Source organism: Schistocerca nitens, chromosome 2, assembly GCF_023898315.1.
Source record: "Schistocerca nitens isolate TAMUIC-IGC-003100 chromosome 2, iqSchNite1.1, whole genome shotgun sequence".
In the NCBI taxonomy this organism is placed as follows: Eukaryota; Metazoa; Arthropoda; class Insecta; order Orthoptera; family Acrididae; genus Schistocerca; species Schistocerca nitens.
In genome coordinates this window covers 730,756,341-730,773,950 of record NC_064615.1, presented here as the reverse complement: position 1 = coordinate 730,773,950, position 17,610 = coordinate 730,756,341, and the positions used below count along the sequence as shown (strand labels likewise).

Below are 17,610 nucleotides of genomic sequence, written 5' to 3'. Positions count from 1 at the left end.
CGCGAGCTTTGCCGAAAAAGATTTTGAATGATAACGGAGCTGTATTCAACAATTGGAAGTGCAAGCGTTTGTCCAACTTTCTTTTTCAGATCGAAAAGGGAAGAATTTTTATATTTTTGCAGGGCGTGGAGAGATGCTGATGCCTTCTTGCACATTGCAGCTGTGCGCTCAGTCCAATTTACATTTTCATCAATTTTTACTCGTAGACTGGTTTCTGAGGAGAAGAAGTTGATATTTGTTCCATTTAGAATTAAAGATGGTAAGGATTTCCGATATTTCGGGCTAATGAGTCTAGAATGACGATACAGGCCTGCTTGGGTTTTGGACCGGTTGAGTTTTAACCCCATTTTCTGTACCCATTCAGATAGTGCACAAGGTCAGTATTGGAATTCTAGAGAGCTGTCTTCGAGTTTATTCGTTTTCAAATGGTTCAAATGGCTCTGAGCACTATGGGACTCGACTGCTGTGGTCATCAGTCCCCTAGAACTTAGAACTACTTAAACCTAACTAACCTAAGGACATCACACACATCCATGCCCGAGGCAGGATTCGAACCTGCGACCTGCGACTGCAGGTTCGAATGTCTGCTTCCACTGTGATTTCATGGTGCCTGACGTCACGCACTGCTGGCTGGACTTAATGTATGAGCGAAACCGCTGCACCGCACTTGGCAAGAAATTTAGGCTAAGTGTGGCAAGTAAAATGTCGAAGTCGACATGTCAAAGGCTTTGCTGAAGTCTACGAAGCACATGATAGTCGACTCTTGTCTATCCATTGCTAGCTTCACGTCGTCTGTTACCTTTATTAAAGCAGACGTTGTGCTACGATGTTTATCGAAATCTAATTGGTATTCATCTAATAGGAGATTTGTAGTTAAGTACTTGATTAGCTGATTATGGACTATACATTCTCAGGCTTTGAACAGGGCCAGAAGAATGCAAACAAGTCAGTCATCACAGGGTACTGCGGCAATGTCATTTTAGGTAGTGGATTAAGTAGTTCCAGTTTTCAGGACTCAGCGAAAACATCTGATGTTGAAGAGTGGTTGAAGATATCTGTTATAGTGGGCAGTAGTGGATCAATAAGCTCCATTATTTCGACTGTTATGCCATCGTGTCCAGTAGATGCTGATCTGATAGGCATGACGGCTTCTTTTATGGTACTGCAAGTAACTTGCTTTAGACTGAATTTTTCACGGCTACATACGGTTATCCCCATTAAGTAATCAGAGGTCTCCGTTTCCATTGCGGTTAAATACTGAATGTTGTTTATGGAAAGTACCGTTTCAATTCTTTGGCTGGGGCAAGCGTGAGCCGTAGCTTTTATTTTATCTATATCAAGACCACGCACGTATTTCCATAGGACAGCTGACCTATGCCTGTTGTCGGTCAATGTATGGGCATGCCTCAGCCTGCCATTTCTTGCGGTTTGACTGACTCTGCTCCACTTCTGCTTGTAAGCAATGTGATTTTCTAATGCAGGGCGTAGTTATTATACCCGATGTGCAGTGCCTCTGAGATTCATAATCTGCTTTAGTTCATCAGTTAGCCACGGCGCAGATTTCCTCCATCCTTCTCCGGTCTTTATGATATTTGTCATATAGTTGAGGAAGTTTATTAGTAAATGTTCTGCACTATCAGCGTACGCAGTACAGTCGGCAACATACCACAATATACTGCCAGCCGCACACAACAGACGGACGTCTTAAAATTTGTTGGCCTCGATAGATTACTGGGGCGGCTCGAGATGGGCACTCAAGTCCAGAGCCATACATCAGCTGTGGCCCTACACTGCAGGCGGCTGCTCGGCCACCAGCAGCGGATAGCCGCCAACCAGGTTGCATGCCGCTCAGGCGTTACCCGCAACGCTCTTGTCTCTCCACACTTTTCATACTGCAGCGGACGCTGCATGGGTAGTGCCTTGTTTATGTTCTTTTCGCTTGTCTGCACATTCACAGCAGCCCGTCCAATTCAGACATGGTAGAGAATACGCCCTGCACACCCCTATAAAACCTAATCTTCTTTCGACATAGTATGGTATATTAGTTAGTCATTCAGTAAACACTTCTGACAAGTCTGAAGTAACATGAAAAAGAGTTTTTATCGTACTGTAGTAGAAATACCTGTAAAACCATATATATTAAGAAATGCTGGCAACATGTTGATACTTGAGTGATTTTTACTTTAAGTAAGAGTACAAAGTAACAGTCTAAATCGCAATTTCTTTTCTTACTTCTGGTGGCGACCGATTTCGGTTAACACCACCATCATCAAACCAAAATTAATTTACCCACACCACCTATGCAGCCAGTGCTCGGAGCCAATGCGCCATGTCTAAAAGTAACCGTCTTGAACTGTTAACTGTAGTCAAATGTTGGTTACAACAAACGAAACCGGTCACCACCAATAGAAAAAAAAAAAGAAATTGCAATTTAGGTTGTTGTTCTTAATCGTGTACATTTTTATCGCTTCGTACTTTTGCCTTCTTTCTGTGGTTTCCAGCCTCAACATCAGACCCATTTCCTAATTCCACAGGCAAAACGAAAAATCAATGTTTGTTGGTGCAAGTAAACAATTGTTCGAAAAACAATGTTATTTACTAATGCACTTTACATTGTGGGCAACCAAAGCTGTAAGAATGCATTCTTGTTAAACAAAACAGCAGCAGCTGTTGAATAATCCTTCATTAGTGCAATCGGTTTTGCAACTTAAAGTTGCATCATCACGTACATATTCAAACCATTTACAGCAAAACGTAGAGATTACTGGACACCCCCAGCACTCTCAGTCAAGTATTCTTGAAGGACGTTTTAAGAAACTTGGCACAGTGATGGGGAGCGTCCAATAACCTCTACGTTTTCCTGTAACTGATCTGAATATGTATCTGATGATACAAATTAAGGTTGCGAAACCGGCTGTACTAATGTAGGATTATTGAACAGCTGCTGCGGTTTTGTTTAACAAGAATACTGTTATTGTTCAGCATCCGTTTCATCAAATAATAAAAAAAATGGTTACTGATGCTGGTCCGGCCACAAAACCAGTATAAGGGCTATATATTTTTCCCCAGTTTTACGTATAGACCACAACTGGGATAGTTGTGCTCGTACGTGCTATTGTTGTGCGAAACCCTTATTAGTGATGCCATCACATGTTACTTTCTATCCCCTCACTGAAGTGTGGAAAATAACATGCCGTACCAGATCGGGTTGACGGAGGAGATAGAGAAGATCCAAAGAAGAGCGGCGCGTTTCGTCAATTATTTGGTAACCGTGATAGCTTTACGGAGATGTTTAATAAACTCAAGTGGCAGACTCTGCAAGAGAGGCGCTCTGCATCGCGGTGTAGCTTGCTCGCCAGGTTTCGAGAGGGTGCGTTTCTGGATGAGATATCGAATATATTGCTTCCCCCTACTTATACCCCCCGAGGAGATCACGAATGTAAAATTAGAGAGATTAGAGCGCGCACGGAGGCTTTCAGACAGTCGTTCTTCCCGCGAACCATACGCGACTGGAACAGGAAAGGGAGGTAATGACAGTGGCACGTAAAGTGCCCTCCGCCACACACCGTTGGGTGGCTTGCGGAGTATAAATGTAGATGTAGATGTGAACCAATTTTACTGTGATGTAACTTGAAAATGCCCAGCACGGGAAATTAGCTAACCGTTAATTATTGAAAAAAAGTGTTTATTTCAAAATACAAGAACAGGTTACACATCGAAGTGACTTCCTTGAATAATTTCCTAACACTCTACCGATATGTTTCAAGAATGCATACATACTCTCAGAATTCTGTTTTGTTGATCTGTTTGTCTCCTATACTAGCATATGTTGTATGTTCGGACTTACTGCCGTCACATTCTCGAGTGGCATGAACGTAATTCCAAATTTTTTCACTTGCAGCGTCACAGATTTCTTAGCACGTTGATGCATAGAATTTAAACAGAGGTTTTAGTGTAACTGAAAGAGGTTTGGTAGCATAACAACGGCGTTTAGACTTAAAAGTGAACAAAATTCTAAGCTGAAGATATTTGTCTTCAACAAGGGCCAAAAGCTTGGTGTCACAGAAATACGAATCATAAATAAATAAGTATGAATCCTGTGTAAAAACTTATTCCGGAGACAAACGTGAGGCTTTAATATGTAGGCTGCATTTATTACACCCTGTAGTCTACGCGGTTCAGTGTGAAACATTTTACTTTGCAGAAACTGCTTCTCCCTTCTCGTGACTCCCGCTACAAATATTATTCTGTATGCAGATACCAACGCTAGCCCTTCCTCCTGCCCTACCGATACACTGATGCTATAAAAAATTCTAGCAGTTGAGATCATTGCAAGCAATAAAGTAAAACATGGAACTGACCAGAATTTGCTTAAATATCTGATTCTGAGGCAATAGTCTTCCATTAATGTTCACAGTTGTTTCCATGAATATGGAATAAATTAACTGCACTACAAGCAAGTACACTTTATCAGTGGGACAGTGGCAATAGTGAAGAAACAGTTCCTAGAATCTACAGCTCTTAACACCACGAGGATAACTGCACTTGCGACCACGTGCAGCATGGGTGTTTCAGTGTTACTAAAAGAGGTGCATGAAAGCAACGAATGTTGTCGCGCCTTCAACTAATTATCACAAGTTTTTTTGTGTGTTGCATCATTCTCCCATAGGGCGCGTGTATCTGCGACGATTGTTTTTCTGTGCGGTTCTAACGGTGGTGTAGCTGAAGTGTGTACAATTTAATTATCAAACGTGGCAATCCTTTTAGGACACACACACACACACACACACACACACACACACACACACACACACACACACACACACACAGAGCGCGTCCTTATCTGAAAATATAAATACTCGGCAATTTTTTTAATAAGTGTCGGGGCAAAGAAAGTAGGAGATTTGAACTGGAGCATAATACCTCCTTAAGGATCACATCTAGCAAAGCGCTGGGTTGTACAAACCAACCTTCAGCTTGACGACAGTTTTACCTTTGTGATATTATACACTGTATAGATACCTCAACTGCCTCAATAGTTTGTGCATTCGAAACGTCTTTCGATCATAGTATCTGATCTTCCTGGAATGTGGTGAAATGAACGTGTCTGACACAATGTTTTCGATTTGATAGTAAATAGGAACCATTTGCAGTGTGACGTCTCCGTATCTTACAGTAAATACCGAAGGAGACTAGCGTGAACTTCTGAGTAAGCAGCTGTTATGAAAGTTGATCGGTGATAAAACGACCAATAATAAGTGGCAGAATCGTTGTAAACGAGACGGCATCTACTCCGAAAAAACGTTGGCGATTTCAATGGCCACATTAATTACTTCTCTTTAACGTAACATAGCAACAGATCAAACCGCCTATCTTGCAGAATGTGCTAATCTACAAAGTTCTCTTGATTATACGGTTTATTAGAGTGTCCAAGCGATGAAATCTTGGCGCAGGTCATTCTTTTTTTTATTTATTTATTTATTTATTTATTTTTTTTTTTACAGCTAGTCCTGCCGATGATGATTGTATATCCGCATCACTGCGTCCCATGTTACAATTTGCCGGAGACCTTTTCAGTGCAACACGTACCGGAAAACTGGTCGTAGACCATGAGTCCTACTTATCGAATGAAGCTGGAGTTCAGAGCGTTACTACTTGGTGTGATGCCCGTATCATCGTCTTCGTTCCCATCCCATCTGGTCGGGTTGGGGTATCAATGGTACTTCGCCACTTTACTCGGTCTTTCCACCATTCTTCTTCTACAATTTGGTTCTATAGCAGCTTTCTCCTCCTTAACCTCATCTTTATTGTATCAGTCCATCTTGTTCTCAGTCTTCCTCTTGGCCTCTTGCCCTCAATCTTGAACTCCATCATTCTTCTTGGCCATCTTCCCTCTCCCATCCTCTTCACATGCCGAAACCATTTTAATCCATTTTCTCAGTCAACTTCTCCACTACAATTTCCTTCCTAACATCTCTGTCAACTCGTCTTCCCTAACATGCTTCTCAGAAACTTCATTTCACTGGATTGTATCCTAATCTCCTCTCTTCTAGTCACAGTCCAAGTCTCTGAGCCGTGATGCCCTTGTATGGCTACAAAACACACGCACCTGTGCTCATATTCCCTGAATGAGGCGTCCAGCAGAGCTTGTGGCGAAGTCTTCCACAGCTGGCAGTCGATGGAGTAGATCTGGGTCTAGTCGGTCATGTTAAAGCATTACATGGACAGATCCACGTAATTTCATGTAAATTTAACGTTGCAAAACTATGGAAAGCACAAAAATGTGCACTTATCTATTTATTCATTGTAAATAACTTCAACTCTAAATAACTCATTTAAATTAATTTTGTGGAATGTAACTGTATTTTCATAAATAATATTTCAAATATATAGCGACAGTCATCCTGTAACTGATGGTTATCGACTGAAATACCTTTCCTTTTGTTTTGGGAACTAAGTGAAGAGTGTTCCTGCTCGGATCTCTCTCTCCTGTGTGTCAGCCTTTATACAGATAGGACATACTAAAGCTGCGTTTCTCGCCTATCATTAACCAATCTTACTTTTGTGTAGACAAATGTGATGTGTCATATATTAGCATTCGAATCATTTGCAATTAAATTAATGTGCATTAGTTAAATCTAACGATTTTTGATTTTAACAGTTCTTCTAATAGATGTATGATACATGAAATGTTTTAATGCTTTATTGTTTCAGCCAACGACCAATAAAAGCTTAACGGGTCGTTGCGAGGAGACGCAGTGGTTCAAAATGGCTCTGAGCACTATGGGACTCAACTACTGAGGTCATAAGTCCCCTAGAACTTAGAACTACTTAAACCTAACTAACCTAAGGACAACACACACATCCATGCCCGAGGCAGGATTCGAACCTGCGACCGTAGCGGTCGCGCGGTTCCAGACTGTAGCGCCAGAACCGCTCGGCCACCAGCGGCCGGCGGAGACGCAGGGGCCGAACAGAATTAGTATTCTGTCATTTAGTCATTTGTAACTTGCTACAGTGTCCCTGAGATTAACCGCCGATCATCACGAGGCGTTTTGTAAGCTTGAATGCATGCGGGAAACCTTAAATGACTTGGCCGCAGTCTCCAAGCTATGATTTCGTTTTGACTGTAAATAAAAGACTCCGACTCCGCAAAACTGATGGTGGTATTGAAAGGCGTAATCTTTCCCAAATTTTATAGCATTTTTCTAGAAGTCTATTTGGCCACTAACAAAGATTAATCCATCATCAACAATGACCGTCTGATCAAGTTAATTTTAACAGTTTTCTTTCCAGTGATTGATTTCTATTTAAAGTCAAATTATCATTCATTTCATTAATATCGCGTGGGCAGATTCGTCAATGTCACGGCAATGGAAATGGAAATGAGCGTTTGGCGTCAATGGCCGGGAGGCCACTTGCTGGACAGGTCCGGCCGCCTTGGTGCAGGTCTTAATACATTCGACGCCACATTGGGCGACCTGCGCGCCGGATGGGGATGAAATAATGATGAAGACAACACAACACCCAGTCCCTGAGCGGAGAAAATCTCCGACCCAACCGGGAATCGAACACGGGCCCGTAGGACGGCAATCCGTCACGCTGACCACTCAGCTATCGGGGCTGACGTCACGGCAATGAAACGCGATGTATCTGCCTGCCGCTCGCCGCGACAGACCGGCAGAAAAGACTTACGTGTTTGGACGTGCCGAAGCACGCACCATTAATTAATTTGTCCGATTTGTTGAAGCATCAACGAAGACTGCCCAAAGTATATAGCAGTAATATTGCACCACTCGCAGCTATGTAACACGGCATACGAACGACGTTCGTAAAAATGTCCTAACGGACAGGGACAGGAGACGAGTGTTACCCCTTGTCATTGACAATCGGTTCCAAAATCCGACTGGAACTGCTGCTCTCAGTGAAGGCAGGTCCATTTCGACTAGTTTCCAAGCGAACACAGTGAAGGATACTAATTACACTGGACATTTAGAGTGGGGCACCTAACAAAAAGGCAATTGTCCACAGTGGCACGGCTTCTATAGGCCGAGTAACGAAGGTGTGTAGTGCTGTACGACGGTTCTCAATATTGACTCTCTGGAAAGGGTACAGGGCGTAGAGTGCACTGTCGGTCCTATGAGGAGTTTAACCTGCACTGTGTGGATGGCGCAATTCAAGCCAGAGGTCGTTCAGTCATTTTCTGGAGTATTACGACATGGGCGACTAGTTCACGTCACGGTGAACAATCACCAGGAAATTTACTTCAATATTCTCGCTGATCACGTGTTACCTTTTCTTCTACACCTTCACGATGAATATGCTGTGGAAACTCCCATGTTCAAAGATGAGAACAACCGCATTCAAAGGGCGGCAGGCTTCGGTTCCTGGCTTGGGGAACGCTTAGGTATCCTATATCGTTTCGAGTAGCTAGCTAAATCACTTAAGTAATCCACAAAAAAAATGTCTAAGATATATGGAAAACGGTACCACAACCCGGTAGCGCAGCGCAGTCTAATGGTGAATAACAATCTTCAGTTGGATATGGTACGCCTGAAGGAACTAGCGGATTCTCTTCCTCTGCAGAATGAGGCGGTGTTACACGGCATTAGCGTGGTTACTCACAGGAATGACTAACTTTTTTATGCGACGTGTTTACACGCTATTTTAATATGCTAGGTCTGATATTGCGTCGTTGTGTACAATTCATTACTACGATGTACGTAGTTCGTTGTCAGACGGTTTTAGCGGGCCTACCTGGCGGGAGGGGTGCATTCGACGCCAGCTATTACAAATAGTTGCAATTTTCTGTCATTGCTACAGTTCAATTAAAATTGGTTGGTAGTTGACACTTCACGTGCTGGAGCTGGTTTCCTGCAATCAGAGCACTCTACGTCACCCCCGAACCGTTCGCCGTCGCCAAACTGCCACAGCAATAGCTCAGTTCACTTCCGACTCGTTGTCCGGCATTTTTTCTTCATGTATTTGGATCCCGGATGGTGGGTCTGGCACTTTTATTTCGTATTTCATCACACACTAAACGACACGAAAAACAACACACACACACACACACACACACACAAAACGATGATAATGAAATACAAAAGTTTCTTGCACTAACCAAATACTACTGGATACTTGGACAAAGGCGTGATTCAGTCTCTCATATACACTTATCATGATCACAGAGAAGGGATTACATGGGCCAAACTTCGCAAGACACTGCGTAAAGCTGATCTTTTAAAGGCTAAAATTCATGGAATCTTTTCAAATGCATAGAAGCATTTATTTTTCAAATCTATTCAAAAACTTTTCATTATTATTTTTATTCGATTAACTGATTTAAATGCATTTTTTATTTCTAATTCTTTGCTGCGTCATTTTCGTCGCTTTATTTACTTTTTATTTGTTCATATTTTTCTGTCATTCTTTTTTTCCTATGGAATATGCCTGTGTCGCCTATAATCTGCAGCCAAGTGCCGAGCCGGAGTGGTCATTAGTTGGTAACGCGGCAGCTCTTATAGGCAGTGTGACGATAGTTTCAGCTACCCAATGACAGAGAAAAATTACAGTTTGCATTTCATGCTGAAACTAAATTTTTCTGTCTTGAGCTTGCTTGCAGAGCTTAGCTTTAATCACTGTGAAAAAAAAAACGATCGCGATTTTAGTTTTGCCGCAGATCGTTGCTGATCCCCGTCTTCTCGGGCACAATGCACATCACGAAGTTACGGCCAACTTAGGTCATAAATTTAAATTCGTCTGCCGCAGTTCAGTCACTGGTCGCTTAAAATCAGTTGTCAATATGGGATTTCCATCTTATCCCGCGGTGGCCGCATCCAACATTGCTCCACGTTACACATTAATAGCATTTGTGAAGTGACCCGCCGTGTTTGTATGTCACCTGTAACCGAGAGGTAGCCGGCAGCCGATGTGGTAATACTGTAGTGGCAAGTAACAAGAGGTCAACAATCAAGTAATTTTAATCGTTACTATACTACACACTCTTGAAACAAACTTGTTTTGTTTTATTTTGCTTGTGTGTGAGAGAGAGAATACTCACGTCGACGGGCTGTGGCGGCGTGATGCGCTCGTTGCGCGCGGGCGCGGAATGGTGGTGGTGCAGCGGCCGTGGCGACGCCATTCCCAGCGTCAGGGGGCGCGTCGGCGCTGGTCGCACCGTCAGCGCCACCCTCGTCGACGCTGCGCAGACAAACAAAACACTTTTAAGTCTCACTACTGCAGTCTGAGGCATTATATACGTAGGCGATCAACTGTGCCTAGAAACAACTGACAATAACAGGAAAATAGTCGGCTTACATTTATCCGGCAACACTACGAAATATATGACATTCTCGTAACACGTACAATCTGCTCAGTGAGAGAGCCAACAATAATTTGAAGCCATATTGACATATTTATCCATGACTGTAGGTCAAAATCGAGATCCTAACTGAAATGACACGAGTTCAAAGATTCACACTTCAACACAAATTTGGATTCAGTACTCTTAAAACATAAAGTACATGACAATGAGGTTACACGACTGCAAGACATGCCGAAGACATTCTCCTGACAACACCAGGATCGACATACCGATAGTCAAATCGAAGCTAGCCTTCTTTTGTCCGCCATCTTGTTTTCTGCACTGCTGATTTGTCTTGTGTTATCGTGTTTCAAAGTCATCCTTGTCAAGTTTGTGAAAAATGGTAAAGAAGTCAAAGGGAGCCATGAAAACACCTATATCGCAGCACATCGCAAGTAGACTGTCACGCCACAAGAACAAAATGAGTGATTGTTTTATAAAAATTTTCATGTGAACAGCAGACCAATTTACAAAGTGACATCCCCTCTTGCTAGGTTATCCTCCTCTCTCTCCACAGGATGATCACGACATTCATGCAAAGAAACTTTAATATCTGTAGACATTTACGTTAAATGTTTCTGTGACGCCACTGCAAAGCGACGCAACCTGATGATGAGAAATCCCCTCGAAACATCATCGAAATAAATAATTTAGTAGCCAACTAATTTTATGACTGGTAGCGGTATTTGAAAACCTTTTCTTAAGACTGAACAATCTGTAGGCACCATCTCACCAGATATGGAGAATGCCTCCACCATACCCCAAGCTTTTCTCCCCTAAAGCCGGCCTGTGTGGCCGAGCGGTTCTAGGCGCTTCAGTCTGGACCGCTGCGGTCGCAGGTTCGAATCCTGCCTCGGGCATGGATGTGTGTGATGTCCTTAGGTTAGTTAGGTTTAAGTAGTTCTAAGTTCTAGGGGACTGATGACCACAGATGTTAAGTCCCATAGTGCTCAGAGCCATGTGAACCATCTCCCCTAAATCGTAGTTCCTCGGTGCGTGTCAGGAGTGCGGTGTGGTGGTGAGCATGACAGCAGTGGACAACGTCAGCATTACTACGGAGCAGCTGCATCACTTCATACTTGATTTCTTCCCCTGCAGCGATGACATGTTCCAGCAGAGTGACAATCCGTATCACAAGGCCGCAATCGTGCTACTGTGGTTTGGGGTGGGGGGTGGGGGCTGATAGTAAACTGACGATGATGTGTAAGCCACGACATTCACCATGTCTGAAAGAGATGGAACACATCTGGGACATAGCTATCGCCAATTTCGCACCCACAAACCGGCAGTCCGAATTTTACGGGAATTGCGTGACCTTTCCGTAGGGATCAGGTGGCCCAAAGCCCCGGAAACCTGACGAAGACTTTTCGGATGCATGTCATGCTGTATCGCTCGTGTACTGCGTTCCACTGGTCGACCAACACGCTATTAAGCAGGTGGTCATGATGTTCTGACTGACCATTTGAAGTCTATCCCGACGGACGGCTGCCGTACAAAGGCCTACGCCGTCTTCGCTTTTCGGCATGCACTAGCCGGCTACTGGTACCCGGCAGAATTTGGCTTCATTCGACACAAAATACATGCTGCGGGTTGTGGTTGAAGCCAACTAACCTGACTTCAGCGCCACAGACTTTGCTACAGCTTCAGATTTTTCCTTAATCTTTTAAGTAGGCAACAAACTTGCGACAAGTCGTGGGGGCAAGCATCTCTTTCTTGTGAGGTGCTAATAGCGGGGTAATGTAAAGATCGACCAGAGTTGTTCCATCCTGCTCCCAAGGCACGACTTGTTGCAAGTCCTCCATGTATAAACAATTTTGGGAGACATTTAGAGTTCGACAAATCGAGAAAACAACGAGCAGTCCTCCTGGGTGTATGAGGTAAATCGTGGGCTCACGGGACGGGGGTGACGTTTAAAAGTGTAACATATTTCTGAATTCGAAAATTGGTCATATGTAGTGATTGATGAAGTTATTCTGCCAGTATGAAAAACTTAGCAGAATTCGCAATAGTATTTCCACGTGCGGGCGTGGAACTCTTGTTAGGCATTTTCGGATTTTTAGGTGAGTGTTGTGGCATATTGAGCGTGTACGTCATAGATGGGCAGAGACCTCGTATCTGATACTGGAGCCATTAGATAGCTGAATACAGTGGTTAATTGTAGACACTAGATTGGCAGGGTGTCACTGAAGCAAACAAACCGTACTTTTCAACATTTGACTTAGGTCGCTATGTACTGCTACCTTTCCACGAACTCATCTGGAGGCGGGCTAATGACTGTTGACGGTATACGTTTTCCAGTCCATACGTCAGATATCGGAATCTTTCTAAATACAATTATATGACCACAGAAAATTTATCACTGGTTTTGGATCAATGACAGCATAACTGTTTCACGAACCAGAGCAGCACTAGTGACTCTTACTTTTTTTTCCAAGAAGCAACGAATAAAACTTATCCGGGTCTGTCAATAAATATTTTCCTTGTTAGTGAAAGGAGCAAAACGTAGTGTATTTTGTCTCGTGCGCGTCGCACCGCTAACAATGCATTGATTCTGGCTATGGCCAAGAGTATTCCCTGGTGCCCCTCTGATTGCAGGACGGACGCGCGCGCGCGCGCGCACACACACACACACACACACACACACACACACACACACACTCTCTCTCTCTCTCTCTCTCTCTCTCTCTCTCTTCTCATAATTTTCATTCCTGTACCCTCATATTCCGCAAACTTTCGCACCTGAAACTCCTAGCAGCTAGATGAGCGGTTACTTTCTAGCCATACTGTTGGTGTAGCAGCACAATGGAATCCTTGGGCCGGCCGATGTGGCCGAGCGGTTCTAGGCGCTTCAGTCTGGAACCGCGTGACCGCTACGATCGCAGGTTCGAATCCTGCCTTGGGCATGGATGTGTGTGATGTCCTTAAGTTAGTTAGGTTTATCATGAGGTCACTGAAATTTTTCTCCCAACCGTCGGAAGACACGCCATACGTCTAAAAATAACGAAAACGGACTGGTTAAGCATTTTATTTTAAAAAATATGATGTATTCCAAATGTACCGTGTGCACATAATTTTCTTTGTAAAACTGACAGTCATAGCAGGGTCATGTACGAGACGGACTTGGGAAAACAAGAGTGAGAGCTGGGTCTTTTTTTAACAGCGTCTGAATCCCTCCATTAAAAAAATCTGAAAATCATACTGAAAAAAGAAATATCAGTGAAATTTTGCCATCAATAGTGCATATTGAACACAATAATTAGAACAGAAATATGAACTAAAATTTCAAGTGGTTCTGATAAATACAGTGCGAGCTTATCTGAAAGAGGAAGAACATTTCTCGAGTGCTACTGCACACTTAACGTAAATATATGTTCTAACTCAAGCAAACATTCACTGAGTAACTATATGATACTGAGAATCAATTACGAGCCTTCAGTAACAGTAGAGGTTCAATAACTGCCTACTCCATCTCGAAACACGGGCTGATATGGTATGTTAAACTGGGTGAATTCCGGACAATCATCAGTTTTCTTTTACAGTACGTCGTATAGACAAGCAGAAATATTTGCGGGAGTACACAAATAATGGTGAAGAACGGGATCCGTACTCCACTATGTATCTGTGTGAGCGACACTGTAATTGAATATACGTTTTCATCCACGGCACAAAAGTAATCAAAGCCCCTCATTGTTCTAGCCGCATTTAAGGGACATAACAACTGTAACTGCTGTCCGCGTTTACTTTCTTGACGTAAATGCATAACCTCAAGTAATATTTTGGTGAAAGTAATTTTCTTTGGCTACCTTTCCTTTTTTGGTACGTAAAGACCCAACAGCAACAAACTGAGCGGCTTTAAACGGCCTGGGAGGAGGGAAGCGAAGTGACAGATATATATATATCCTCATACGTAGGAGACGAGTACTTGTGCTGTCTCTCACCCAACTGTAAACACCACCGTAACAAGAGTATAGGTCAGAAACTGTACTGAAATATCAGCTGTTACGTAAATTACATATTCATCTGACCCTCGCAAACCACATTATGGTGTGTGGTAGAGGATACTTTGTGTACCGTTACCATTGCCCCGTTCCGTGTTCCGGTGATATTGATACGTCTCTGTGTGAGTTCGAATCTCTCTAATTTTACCTTCAAGCTCTTTTCAGGATATATATGTGAGAAGAAGCAGTACCTTTTTGCAAAGTACGCTCTCAAAACTCAACAGCAAACCACACCGTGTTGCCCAATCCTAGCAGCGCCTGGCATTGGATTTGGATGGTCGCGTCCGTAACACTTCCGCGCTTACTAAAATGAACCGGTGACGAAACTCGCTGCTCTTCTGTGTATTCTCTCTATTTTCTCTATCCATTCTATCTGAATATGAACTGAATATGAATATCCAGGCATGGGAAGAAGAAAGTTTTAGAAAGCTAACTCCTTCGTGGGCAGGCTACACTTCCAAAGGATTTTCCACCGAATGTCAGATTGCTACTGCTTAAAACAGTAGATTGCGACGTTACCAACATCGTTTACACATGTTGTGGAAAGTAACTGTCCTACAATATCCCGCTATGGTACTCACACTAAGCCTGAAAATTTCTCCCCGTTAAGGACTACATGATGAGTTCTATATGCTAAGAACTCTTCAAACAAATCAGAAAGCGGTCTGATATTGTGTGCGCTCGTGTTTTGTTCTTTAGGCGCCAGTGCGGACTGTACTGAAAGCCTCCCGGAAGTCGAGGAACACGGCATCTACCTGGGCGCCGGTATCTTTTGTCATCCTAGTCTCGCAGACGAACAGGGCGAGTTGGATGTCGCAAAAATCATCGTTTTCAGATTCCGCGTAGACTCCTACAGAGGAGATTTTTTTGTCCCTACAAATGCCACATAATATGCGAGCATAAAAATGTTGACGTCAGCTATATGAGGCCTGTACGCGTCTGTACAGCGAGATGGGAACTCAACGCAAAGAAATAACATCACCAGAAAAATATACAAATAAATATATAAATGAATTTCGATTTGCTCAAAAGGCAGAATCTTCAAAATGTATTTATGAATGTTCCATTCTGATTAAGAACATAGGCCGTTACAAGAAGTAGTGATGTTACTGGAGAAATTGCGCCGAATAGTTTTCCAAAGATCGGGAGAAATACCTGGCACGGATCCACTAGTCAGTGACTGCCGCACATCCAGGACAGTGGGTTTGGCAAACTTCCTGATGTATTTGTAGTGTGGGCGGTCCTCAAAAACTGTGAGTGAGTAGGAAGCTTCTCAGTTTCGGATACAAGGAAGCATTTGTCTAGAAACAATCGCCCAAGCCAGTTGCGAGCGCAGGCCGCGCAGGCCGCACAGGCAGCTTTCAGTTCCCAACAGCAGACGATTTGTCGGCACGGTGCGCGGTGTGGCGCTGCGCGAGGTAAGCGCGTGCGCAGAGCGGCTGGACCGGCGTTGGCGAGTCACGTGACCGCGGAGCCAAGCCCGCGTCTTGCGCAAGTTTTACATCACCGCCGCGTTTTGCCGTGCGCGACCTGCCGCTGCGCAGCACCCAAATATTCCCTCCACACCGACAACACCGCGCGCTCATGCCTGCAGTCATTGCACGATTGCAACCAAACGATCTGCTGGACTCTACATGTGCGCGAAATTTATAGTGTACAGAACATTGTGTTGGAATCGGCATACTGATTCAAATAGCTGCATGTAACACGTTGTAGGGATATGAAATGGAATGATCACATAGGTTCAGTCGTGGGTAGCGCAGGTGATAAACTTCGGCTTATTGGCAGAATACAGGGGAAATGCAACAAGTCTACAAAAGAGATTGCTTAAAGATCACTCGTGCAACTCATCCTGGAATATTGCTCGAGTGTGTGGGACCCGTACCACATGGAACACATAGGGGACATTGAACGTATACAGAGAAGGGCAGCAATAATGGTCAGAGGTTTCTTTAATCTGTGGGAGAATGTCACAGACATGCTGAAGAAACTGACGTGGAAGACTTGAAGACAGATGAAAACAATCCCGAGAAATACTATTAAAAAAGTTTCAAGAGCCGGCTTTAAATGATTACTCTAGGAAAATACAACCCCCTACGTATCGTTCACACAGGGATCGTGCAGTGAAGTTTGGAATAATTACTGAAGGCACAGAGGCATTCAATCATTCTTCCCGCGCTCCATATATGAATGGAACAGGAAGAAACCCTAATAACTGGTACATTGGGACGTACCCTCTGGCATGTACCTTACGGTGGTCTGCAGAATACAGATGTAGATAAGCCCTCCGCTATGTACTGTACTCCAGAACCAACCACATGCTGTATGGTGGATTCTAAGGCTTCATCACTTTATGCCTTTGTTATTCTACACTGAAGCGCCAAAGAAACTGGTATAGACAATCGTATTCTAATACAGACTTATGTAAACAGGCACAATACGGCGCTGCGGTCGGTAAGACAAAGAAGTGTCTGGCGCAGTTGTTAGATCGGTTACTGCTGCTGCAATCGCAGGTTACCAAGATTTAAGTGAGTTTGAACCTGGTGTTGTAGTCGATGCACGAGCGATGAGACACAGCATCTCCAAGGTAGCGATGAAATGGGAATTTTCCCGTACGACCATTTCATCAGCATTCCATCAACAAGTGTCAGCGTGCGAACCATTAAACGAAACAACATCGATATGGGCTTTCGAAGCCAAACGCCCACTCGTCTACCGTTGATGACTGCACCCACAAAGCTTTATGCCTCGACTGGGCCCGTGAACACCGACATTACACTGATGATGATTGGAAATATGTTGCCCGGTCGGACGAGTCTCGTTTCAAATTGTATCAAGCGGATGGACGTCTACGGGTGTGAAGACAACCTCATGAATCCATGCACCCTGCATGTCAGCAGAGCACTGTTCTAGCTGATGGAAGCTCTCTAAAGGTGAGGGGCGTGTGCAGTTAGAGTGATATGGGCTCCCTGATACATCCAGATATGACTCTTTACAGGTGGCACGTACGTAAGCACCCTGTCTGATCAGCTGCATCCATTCATGTCCATTGTGCATTCCGCCGGACTTGGTCAATTAGAGCAGGACAATGCGACACTCCACACGTCCAGAATTGCAACCGAGTGGCTCCGGGAACACTCTTCTGAGTTTAAAAACTTCCACTGGCCATCAGACTCCCCAGAAATGAATATTAGTGAGCATATCTGGGATGTCTTGCAACGTACTCTTCAAGATCTCCACGCCCTCACA

The 17,610-nt window shown here is 43.8% G+C and overlaps 1 protein-coding gene and 1 non-coding gene across 2 annotated transcripts in view; one reads left to right on the top strand and one right to left on the bottom strand.

Annotated features, from left to right (window-relative positions):
- The window catches only part of LOC126236934 (uncharacterized), a 557,773-nt gene that overhangs the window by 185,840 nt on the left and 354,323 nt on the right, over positions 1 to 17,610 (bottom strand). Inside the window, exon 5 of the mRNA XM_049946620.1 lies at positions 10,061 to 10,200. Within this exon, the coding sequence (XP_049802577.1) occupies positions 10,061 to 10,200 (140 nt within the window). The remainder of the gene's footprint in view (positions 1 to 10,060; positions 10,201 to 17,610) is intronic.
- On the top strand, positions 11,149 to 11,223 carry Trnas-gga (transfer RNA serine (anticodon GGA)). Its single transcript has one exon. It is a non-coding gene; the product is annotated as a tRNA-Ser (tRNA).